General features: G+C 42.0%; 2 protein-coding genes across 3 annotated transcripts; one reads left to right on the forward strand and one right to left on the reverse strand.

Moving 5' to 3' along the window:
* The first annotated feature begins 6 nt into the window (after nt 1-6).
* On the forward strand, nt 7-4,540 carry LOC116377583 (vacuolar protein sorting-associated protein 4B-like). Its single transcript, XM_031839240.1, has 7 exons — nt 7-270; nt 345-486; nt 588-736; nt 816-897; nt 1,977-2,196; nt 2,510-2,650; nt 2,751-4,540. The coding sequence occupies exons 1-7, from the start codon at nt 102-104 to the stop codon at nt 2,850-2,852; spliced, it is 1,005 nt and encodes a 334-aa protein (XP_031695100.1). The 5' UTR covers nt 7-101; the 3' UTR covers nt 2,853-4,540.
* Nucleotides 4,541-4,626: 86 nt separating this feature from the next.
* Nucleotides 4,627-9,795, reverse strand: LOC116377584 (pleckstrin homology domain-containing family B member 2-like). Of its 2 annotated transcripts, none has more exons than XM_031839242.1 (8): nt 9,588-9,795; nt 8,691-8,741; nt 8,399-8,551; nt 8,050-8,152; nt 7,798-7,837; nt 7,391-7,477; nt 6,537-6,651; nt 4,627-6,440 (listed from the first exon to the last, which is right to left on the reverse strand). In XM_031839242.1, the coding sequence occupies exons 2-8, from the start codon at nt 8,725-8,727 to the stop codon at nt 6,304-6,306; spliced, it is 672 nt and encodes a 223-aa protein (XP_031695102.1). In that variant the 5' UTR covers nt 8,728-8,741; nt 9,588-9,795; the 3' UTR covers nt 4,627-6,303. The 2 variants fall into 2 exon arrangements, with proteins under 2 accessions (XP_031695102.1, XP_031695101.1); XM_031839241.1 differs by having other exon boundaries at nt 6,537-6,654.
* Between the last annotated feature and the right edge of the window lie 1,469 nt (nt 9,796-11,264).

Below are 11,264 nucleotides of genomic sequence, written 5' to 3' on the forward strand. Positions count from 1 at the left end.
GGGAACAAGCAGCGTTACATTTTGGCATCAACTTGGTACCAAAGTATCAGCTCTCTAGATGCAGCAGTTAAATAAGATGCGTAAAACATCAACATCATTGCATGACATTGCAGAAAGAGATGTGCTTCATCAAACCCATCCCTCTCACAGGTGCTATTGTCATGGAAAAGCCAAACATTAAGTGGGACGATGTAGCTGGACTAGAGGGCGCCAAAGAAGCCTTGAAAGAAGCCGTGATCCTGCCCATCAAATTCCCTCATCTGTTCAAAGGTACTGAAAACAACAAGCCAGCTCTAACACCTCCTGAAAATGAGTAGTGTTTAATGATACATCTATTTGTGCAGGGCGGGGGATCCTGCTGTTTGGTCCTCCGGGAACAGGGAAAACCTACCTGGCCAAGGCGGTGGCCGCGGAGGCCAACAACTCCACCTTCTTCTCCATCGCCTCCTCCGACCTCGTGTCCAAGTGGCTGGGTGAGAGTGAGAAGTGAGGCCCCGGGGTTCTTTACATGACGATACATCTTTTGAATGAGATAAACTGACACTAAACATCTGGCTGTTTCTCTCTCTCTCTCTCTCTCTCTCTAGGTTGGTGAAGAGCCTGTTCACTTTAGCCCGAGAGCACAAGCCGTCCATCATCTTCATCGACGAGATCGACTCCCTCTGCGGCTCCAGGAGCGAGAACGAGAGCGAAGCGGCGCGCAGAATCAAGACAGAGTTCCTCGTCCAGATGCAAGGTGAGCGAGGAGAGACAAAGCTGACACTAATCTGTGTGGCAAGTTCTTTGTTTACGACAAAATGTCCTTCTCCTCTCAGGCGTTGGAAATGACAACGAGGGAATCCTGGTCCTCGGAGCCACAAACATACCGTGGACGCTGGACTCTGCAATCAGGAGGAGGTTAGTTTCACTTGTGTAAAAATACTGCCGTACATACGAGAATACTTTTTACATATAATCACAATTTGATTATTATTCTTAATCATAAACAATCCTGACCTGCATCTAAAGGGGATTTACCTCTTTTGTTATGCAAGTAATGTCCTTCGCTTGATCAAGCCTGAAATATCTCAACAACTATTTAATGAATTCAAGGATTTCAATCATCATTCATTGTCATAATGCAACACAGAGATGCACAATGAAATTCAGTTGAAGGCCATTTATGACACAGTAAACACATGACAAACAAAACAAAAGCAGTAGAACATTCCTGTGGTGCTGTTTTTATATTAACATCATAAGGAATGTAAACAGCAGCAACAAAAACAATTCTTTGATCAGATAATATGGCCGACATCTTCACACATTGTCCATCAACTGTGACGGATGTTTGAGCACCAAGCATCATGATGTAAACACAGAGTCCTCCTCCTCTGGTCCCACCGTGGTCCTGCTCTCTGTCCTGCTGTCCGCCCATCAAGGGCAGCTTGATCCTGGACCACGATGGATCCAGGTCTGTGTGAAGATGTGGGCTCAACAGTCACCGACCTCCCGCTGCTTTCAAACGTCTTATTTTCCTGTTATCAGGCATCAGACAGCCAGGAGCATGCTGGGTAGTGGAGTCGCCTGAGGTCCTAGCTGGGTTAGCTTAGCTTCCATCTCAGCTCTCCTCTCTGGGCCAGTTTGGTGGCGAAGTTCTAGTCATATTTCTGTCTGCTGCATAATACGCAAAGTATTCTGCTAAAACTGGGAAACTTCTATGTTTGTACTTAAAGGTGTTTATCACAACCTTCTTATTGATTAGGGGGGAAAGAGCAGCAAATGTTTTATTAGACATGATGAACATTGCAGCTAAAGCACGACGAGGCACCACAACGTCTCACACAACCATCTGTTCTGAAGTTTAAACATCAGGTCACTTGTCTCTTGCTGCTGGAACAGATGATCTAAAGGGAAGGTTTAAGAGATTAAAAACAATCAGGACATAAGAGGTTGAATGCTTCGTGGTGGCTGATTGAATCTTTTGTTTCTCTCAGGTTTGAAAAGCGAATCTACATCCCGCTGCCCGAGGCGCACGCCCGCTCCTTCATGTTCAAACTGCATCTGGGCTCCACCCCCAACAGCCTGGCCGAGGCGGACTTCGTCACCCTGGGCCAAAAGACGGAGGGCTACTCTGGGGCGGACATCAGTGTCATCGTTAGAGACGCCCTGATGCAGCCGGTCAGGCTGGTTCAGTCCTCCACTCATTTCAAAAAGGTAAAAACACTCAAACAGTTCAACGTTGCTCGTTATCCTAGAAGGTCTTTTTGGAATATGACTCCTCTGGTTGTATAGAAGTCTCTGAGAAAATGACTCTACTTCTCTCTTGATTTATTACCTCAGTGAAATAACTTTCTTAACGAGAGAGGTCACTAATGGCGAGACACTAAATAGACATTATTCATTCAAGAAGTTGTGAAATAGTTCCTCGTTCTCAACCTAAACGTTGCCACTACACCTGTATGAACCTTAGCGTCTCATGTTTCTTTTTGTCCGTCTCCACACACACACACACACACACTGGTTTAAGGTCCGCGGGTCATCGTGGAACAACCCCGACGTCGTGGTGGACGACCTCCTGACTCCGTGTTCGCCGGGTGATCCCAACGCCATCGCGATGACGTGGATGGACGTTCCTGGGGAGAAACTTCTGGAGCCGGTCGTGTCCATGGTAAGAAAAGACTCTCAGTGTTCGGCCAGGAGAGGAAAGTATGTTTATTTATACGTGGACGGCATCGATCGTCACTCATTGTGATGTTTTTCACGTGCAGCCCAACATGCTGAGGTCACTCGCAAGCACCAAGCCGACGGTGAACGATCAGGACCTGGACAAGCTGAGGAAGTTTACAGAGGACTTTGGTCAAGAAGGCTAATAATACTCACGCTCTACGTTTTAATAAGACTGCAACCAACAACTATTTTCACTGTCAATTACGTTTGCGATCATTCGATTAATCATCTTGAAAACATCCATCACCAGTTACTGGAGCCTAAAGTTCTTTAGTTTCTGAAGCCGATTAGCGGTCAAAGCAATAGAAATAATTTTAAAGGGACAGTTTGGATGTTTAGAAGTGTGTCTGTATGAGGTGTTCTACTACAGCAGATGAGTTTATAGAAACAGACAGGAGAACCAGCACGGGAGCAAACTAATGTACTGCTGTGGACGTATTTTAGACTCCTGAAAGAATCTATATCGGTTTAATTGAACGCTATATTTTGGTTTTTTTCACCTCTTTACCTCGCTGTCAGACAGACCTTTCTGGCGGAGAAGTAAAGCTGTTCTCTTTGCTCTCTTCAAAGCCACCAGACTCCATTGACAAAAGTAATCATTTTTACCTCACAGAGCACAGGAGTTTCTGGTCATTCCGCTGCCTCCGTCTGTTAGTTTGTTTGTTGTTGTGTGACTTTGGTGAATCAGAACTAAACCTTTAAAACACCAAAGTCACACAGTAACACAAACTGATGGAGGCAGCAGTAGACCAGCGACTCCTGTCTCCTGAGAGGTAGAATCAGTGTTTTAGTGAACGGAGTCTGGTGTCTTTGTAGAGATCAAAGATAACGGCTTAAGTTCCCGTCAGAAAGAGCTGTTTAACATCAAGGTAAAGAGGTGAAAACATTCTAAATATAGCGTTCACTTAAACTGATTTTGATTCTTTTAGGAGTCCAACATACCTCCACAGCAGTACATTGCTTTGCTTTGCTGATACTCTTGTCTGTTTTGGTAACACACTGACTATGGATGCGTTCCTCATACGACCCATCTTCAAAAACATCCGACCTCTCCCTTTAAGGTTGTAGTTCAAGATAAGCACCTGTTTCTATGAAGGAGAATTGACCAAAATGATTAATTGATGATCAAAATCTTAATTGATGACTTTTTCTTCAACTAATCAATTAATCATCTGCACCATCAGCACTATTTATCACAAATTAATTGATCCGCTGTTGCTTGTGTTTATAGCTTCACGTTTGTACGGTTTGTTCTTTAGTGTATTGGTTTTATTTGGCATGTCTCAAACCAAAGTGATCTTTATTTGTTTTAAAGACACCATCACTGTTCTAGAATATGAACAACAGATGGTCATGATGCAGTGGGTGAATGCAACACTACATGCCTCTTAGTATAGTCTTTGTTTTGCACTGAACAGAATCAGTTTCAGGGTTGGTTTTTATAAATGGGAATTTATTGCTGTCAAATGTATGAAAACGGACTCTTTTAAACATGTAAATAACCTTTTACTGGTTATTCTTGTTTCTCTATACACAAAGTTATCATCACAAGCTTCAAATGGGCCTTCTGGGCTTCTATTGAGTTACTAAATTATATCAAATATTGTACAACAATGCCTTTAAAGCATTTGTAAATGCTGTCTATAAGTAAATCATCTGCATTTCTAGTTTAAACTTTCAGAGCGTAGTAGTCGGTTACTGTGATGTGAAGTTCTTATACATCCTCTCAGTATGTTGCCTGATCTCAGACACAAGTGTGAATGCTCGGCGTGTTTATTTTGGGGGTTTGAGGTCACTTACTGGTTACATGAATAAAACTTGTTACGGTGGAGATTTGCACTATTGCTGTATCCTACACGACATGTGTGAACGAACGTCTCAGGGTTAAATAAACACAGAAACAACAGGACTCTTTAGTAACTTTGTGAACATATATTTAGTTGTTGAAAATACATCTGTTAGTTAACTATCATATATATTCTAAATGCAGGGTAGATCATAATTTAATAGGAGAAATATACAAAAGATTACATCATCGTTACGCCGCTTGCACAAGCTGATAGTTTGCTTCAGTTAAATGAAATCTTCAACATCTCGTAGTGTCATTAATATAAAGATGTGCAGAGCAAACATGTTTCCTACTGAGCAGAAGTTGCTTTTTCAAAGTGAATAAACGGTCACACTTCACATGAATGATGGAAAACATCTGACGATATTCAAGTCATTTGGAGTGAAAACTGAACTGTAACTAAACAAGAGACGGAACGACCTGATTGGTGTTTGTGCAGACTGCACCGAACCTACCGAAATAAAACCAAAATATCAAAGCAAACGCATTTCAAATGACAAAAAAGAAAAGTAAGGTATGGTTCAACTGCCAATGAAAACATGACCATAAATAGAGCATGTATGAACAACACATGAGTAATGAGACGTCCCTTATCGCTTCCATCCAGTGGTTCCTCTTATGCAGACTTATTGGTGGTGACATCATCAGACATCCATCACAACCAGATCCCACCTCAAATTTAAAGGGTGTGTGTGCGTGCGTGTGTCCGTGCGTGCGCGCGCTCGCCTCCACCACAAGTAACCCGAGGAGCCAAAGAACCACTTCATGTAATCGCACCCAAAACAGACGAGTAAAACAAAGTAAAGGTAAAGTACACAGAGGTGAACACAAAACTAAAGAAAAATAAATACACTGATGACTATTACAGTCATTTTGCAAACATAAAGAAAACAAACAGTGATGACCTGAAATGTACAGTACATGAATGGAGAAGTGTCTTTCCTGTTATTTAAATAACTCTTTAAAGAGTAGAGACACACCGAGCGTTCGGCCACCGGTCGAAACCGGTTGTCAGCTGATCGGCCACGACCCGAGACCGGCCGATCGATATCTATATCATATATCCCTTTTTTTTGACAGTGAATCATGATTCTGAGAAAGAAAGATGATCAGAATGACCAGGTCAGACTTTTCAATAAGATCGGAATCAGCCGAGAAAATTTCAACCGGTGCCTCTCTATTAAAGATCTAGTGAGTAGGTTTTTACCGGCATCTAGCAGTGACGTTTACAAGTGTGAATCGGTGAATGTCCTCATCTGGAGCCAGTGTTTGGTTTGACCCTCTTGGGCTACTGTAGAAATACGGCAGGCCGACTCCTTATGTAAATATAAACTCATTCTAAGCTCACGGAAACACAGCGATTCTTTAAGGTGCTTGTACAGTAACAAAAACATACTTCATAATATTCCATCTCTGCCAATAGATCACTCTAGATGCTTCACACTGTACCTTTTAAAAATGGAGTAATAGCTTTTTGGTTAAATAACATTCATATTTAGACATCACAGAGAGAGTAGGAAACATTAGAGAAAGTGCTAACAGTATTTACTGTATGTGTGTTTATAGAACACATGGAGCAGATCACTGCCCATCACAATCATCCTTCATAGATGGAAGTAGCCCAAAAAGACGCATTTTACTCCGACTCATGTGATGGCACAGAGAAGAAGCCGAATGCTGCAAACATAAAGGGGGGAGGGGAGGGGAGGGGGTGTGCTTACTAGATAAATACATTAATCAAGACACTAGAAGACAGCGAAGAGGGAGCCGATCGCCAGGCCGGTTGCCGCTCCGGCCAGCATGCCCAACGCCACATCTCCTCCGTCGTCCCACTGGCGTTCCCGGATAACAGCGTGGTTCACTCCAGGAGCGGCGTACCCACCTAGAGCAGAGACACCACCTCTCATTTCACTTTGCAATCGTTTGGGGGGGATTGAAGCTTGGTTTACTTCTGCACATATGCTGACAGTTACTTTACCTTGGTACTGATAAGGGTAAGCCACAGCGTAGGGCTGCCCGTCAGGAGAGTACACGATCTGTGTTGCGTGTGGTGGAGGTGCGACATACTCTCCATACGGACCCGGAGCATAGACCTGCTGAAGAAGGACAGAGACTGTTGATCCTCTGTGGGATCTGGCAAGTCCTCCGTGTTACTAGAGAAACAATCGATTCAGTGTTGAGCTTTTAAACATTTCCAGAGCTACACCAGAAGATGGTTCTAAGCTCCAACTATGTATTGTGTTTGTTTTCTGTTCGCTTGGTTTTCCCTTAAAAAGGATCACGACAAACCAAATGTGTGTCAAATTGTGAATACAGTGTAATCATATTGTACTTTTATATGCCTGTCTGCTGTTCTTTGGTAACAATTCATTTCACAGATTTTTAGAGCTGAGTACGATTAGTTTATTGAGGAAAAGAAAAGACTGTTGAGGCCTGAAAATCACGGGCACGTTGCTGTTTTTGTGCTAAACTAAACTTTTAACAAATTCTCGTCATATGCCAGGCCGTTCTCCTACGTTCGTAGCTTTATCTACGTAAAAATGAAAGCCCCGTAATTCGTAGATGTCCCACGAAAGCAATTTGTATGTAATCCAGTTAATCGTTAACCAGGAAGCATCAAAGATGAAAAAAACTAAACCTAACCGTGTTGTTTCCTGTGAAAATGGAAGTTTATTTTGAAAAGACTGGATGCACGTAACGAGTGGATATTGACACGTGTTGCTGGACTTTCGTAGAAAAACGCCTTTAAAATGAGGAGTAACTTAGTAAGATATCATGGGAACTGTTCTTTGACATTACGTTGCATATATTCATACTGTTTATGCCTTTTACCTGAGGTGGGAGAGCATAATCTGAGTAGGGGGGAGGAGCAGACGGCCTCACTTCCTGTGCAAAGCCGATCTGAGGCGTAGCAACCACCTAAAACAACAACAAACAAAAAGAAACGCATGATCAATGAACACCAACAAAACTGAGCTTTTTGGACATTTAGAAGCAGTAGAGAATTCTGAGAAACCCTCATAAAGCCCGTATGTTTATCAACATAGATGTTTATATGACAGACAAGAGAGTTGTTTCACAGTTGTTGCCAGCTTCATGTTGCCTGTTCAGATCATAAAAAACAGTTTTAGTCGCAGCTTGTTCATTAATAAGACGGATAAAGAGAAACCGGTTGGTTTTTACAACAACTTTCTGTTCATATTTTGGTAACAAATCAAACTTATGTAGCAGAAACTCACCGCATTCATTCTGGCATCCTGAAGCACCATGGTCCACGCCCTGCAACACAGAAACTAAGGATTCAACTCAACTTTCTAACGTCCTCTGTCCCGACACGCTCACATCGGAACAGGGAAAACTCCCCCAAAAATAGACAGAAGTGCAATAGATGTCATGTGTACAAAAATGTAAAGTAACCTCTTGTTTTAACTCAAAACATTCAACTTCACCAAAGTGGCCAAAATAACCCATCGAAGTGATAAATGTCTTACAGAGCGTCATCTGCACTCTCTGCACACAGACTGATGACTCGTCCGTCTCTGCACACGATCTGGAACAAAGCCTCACGCATCTTCCCCTCTGCTGGGTTCAAGTCTGAGAACACAGAGAGGAGACATTTAAATATGAACATAGGTTGTGCTAATGACATCATTGTGCCGCCGATGACGGGCCACCTCTCCTCCTCCCCCGTGTGTGTGTGTGTGTGTGTGTGTGTGTGTGTGTGTGTGTGTGTGTGTGTGTGTGTGTGCGCGCTCTAACAGTGACGAGGCTTGTTTTGATTAAAGTTGTGCTAATGACATCATCGTGCAGCTAATGACATCATGTATCCGATGACGTCACCTTGGCACGCAGCAGCGTTGCGTATGTTGATGCAGTCGACCCTCATGTGGATGTCGTCCTCCATGTCGCCCCACTGTTGATCGTTATAGAACACGAGGCGTCCGTCGGCCCACAAGTCAAACCAGTTCTTCTTCCACCGGCGCAGTATGGTGCCTTTTAATTAAATGGAAATATAATAATATACACTCAAACTTAATTATTATTCACATCACACCAAATGTCACAGCATCTTTAAACTGTATTATAATAAGTTTCATATTCATAAACTGGTGAACTGTGTCAGGCTACTCACTTTGTCGATGGAGCCAACCACTCTTTACCATAGCCATCTTAGAGGAGACACCTAAAACAATAATATATATATAAATATATGTATACATACACGTCAGTCGGCATCTGTCAGTAATGGAACTAATTATAGTGTAATTATTAGCTAATCAAACAACAGCAACTGTTCCGTAAATACCATTCTGCATCCTGTGACTATGTACACGGTGAACAGTATTTTCTAATGTCTGTCTTGTCTGTGATATTCTATTCAATTACAGCCCATTGCTGCACTATACTATATATAATGTTATATCTAACACTATATACTATGTTACACTATACTTCTATATTACTACACTAATAATACACCTTATACTATGTCTCTTATCCCATACGGTATCATAACTTTATTATGTTGTGTTACATTCACTCTTTTGAATGATATTCTGTTATATTAATATAAACAGAGTAACATTACTTCATCATATACATTAGCTTGGTGTACATTGCATACATAAACTTGTTGGAGGACGAAGAGGAGGATTCTGGTTGTCATTGCACTTAGCTAGCTAGCCTAACGGTAACAGTTGGTAACGAGCAACAGGCCAGTTGTGAATCATCCTCATTTCTTAATAATACAAGTCGGACTGACGAGATTAAAGCACAGTTAACCCAGGAATCCATTGTAAACCAGCTGTAAAGTTTATTTTAGCATGTTTCTGCTCTGATATCAGTCGAAGTCAGCTTAGCTTAACTGACGTTTGTATGTGACGTCTCACGTGAGTGGTGATATGTCGTACTAAGCTAAACTAGTTCACAATGCTAAGAGCTAACGTATAGCTTAAAACACCAACACTGGTCGTTTATAACCGAGGATAACAATTCATTTGTAAAGGCAGAGTGTCATTTAGATACTTACTTGATTATTTGTATGTTTTATGAAGGAAAAAAGATGAAGGATTTCGTGATGAGGTAGCAAAACACGGAAGTGAGATGCATTCAAAATATTAAATCATAAAAAAGACGATGCCCTCCTCCTCGGAGTCAAAAAAAAAAGCTTGACCGATAAACCGACTGGACACAACCCGTAGACAGCCGTTATTTTGCTCTTCTCCTTCTTCTTCTGCTTCTTTTTTTTAGGTTTATTGGCGGTTGGTAAACAATGAAATGGTGCATTACCGCCATCAACTGGTATGGAGTGTGGATCAGTACTTATAGTAATGTAAAATATAAAATGTAAAATAAAAACAGCTGTTATTTTGCTCTTCGATAGTTGCCCCTTTAGCCCCGCCCGCGGTGCATTTTAGCATCAGTCTCTTCGGGAGAGGGAGGCGTTTGTTTTGAATGACATAACGCTAATCTGTCAGCGTTGCTTTATTGGCCATGTATACGTACGCATACATGGAATTTGACTCCGGTTTACACATTGCTCTCAACAACGTACATACATGGAATATAACAAATAATCAAGAAAAATATAAAAACGAGGACACTAAAGACAACAAAGGAGAACAGAGAAACTAAGCATACACATTGAACTACCATGTACAATATAAATATAAATAAATATCGAAGAATATATATGAACATGAACAACAATGGATTTGGGATATTAGTGCAGAATGGAGGTGCAGTATGTCTGATTAATTGTTCATGAGAGTGACGGTCAGTGGAAAGAAGCTGTTCCTGTGTGTGGTGGTTTTATATATTTAATTAATATATTTAATTACGTGGACAAGGTGCATTCACTATATAAAGCACTGTACATAACTATAACGTTACATCGATAGCAACACTGAGGTAAAATGATTCGTCTGAGGAAAAGTTCTACTTGACAAACGCAGCAGGAGACCCCGCACACAACCGTTGGAGATGTCCGCTTGCGCATGCGAGTCACAAACTCACAGAACAAAGTTGTATCCTGAACGGCCCCACGGTGCATGTGTGGTAGAGGGAGGGAACTCATTCTGGGCAACCGCAAAGCAGCAGCGAGGGAGTGTCGTTTCACTACCGCCTGGTTCAGACCAGCATCAAGTACCTCGAAGCCACTGACCGACGGGCGACCCAGGGTTACAAAACAAGCCCGTCACCTCTCCGGCCAACGGTTGTTTTTACGAGAATAACGCAGAAGCTAAACAGCTAACCTGAAATGGCGACGGCTATATACTTGGAGCATTACCTTGACAGTGAGTATCGGGAATATACACTGTATTCACATTACTACTGTGAACATCTTATGTGTGTTTGAGGTTTAGTTTTACTGTATCGAGTACTTTATATTTGCTTTGAGGATAGCGGTACCGCGCGTTAGCAGCTAGCTGTTAGGTCACTAGCTCGATATGCTAACTGGTTAGCATCGCCGTTGGTGGTGGTGAAGTTGGGCGTACGGTGGTAAAAGTCACTCAGCGGGTAACGTGAATGTAACTTATCTGTAATAAATGTACTAATATTTAGAAACAGGGTTAACCGTTTGTAGTTAGCGGTTGCTGTGCATTTTAGGGATCTGTCACAGCAGCTAACTAGGTTAGGTGACCTGGAAACTAGCAACGAGTTTATAAGGTTGTTAAAAAATGTTGTCGTCATACTCAATATTATA

The sequence above is a fragment of the Anarrhichthys ocellatus genome, unplaced genomic scaffold (assembly GCF_004355925.1).
Source record: "Anarrhichthys ocellatus isolate YVR2014 unplaced genomic scaffold, GSC_Weel_1.0 scaffold1431, whole genome shotgun sequence".
Taxonomy (NCBI): Eukaryota; Metazoa; Chordata; class Actinopteri; order Perciformes; family Anarhichadidae; genus Anarrhichthys; species Anarrhichthys ocellatus.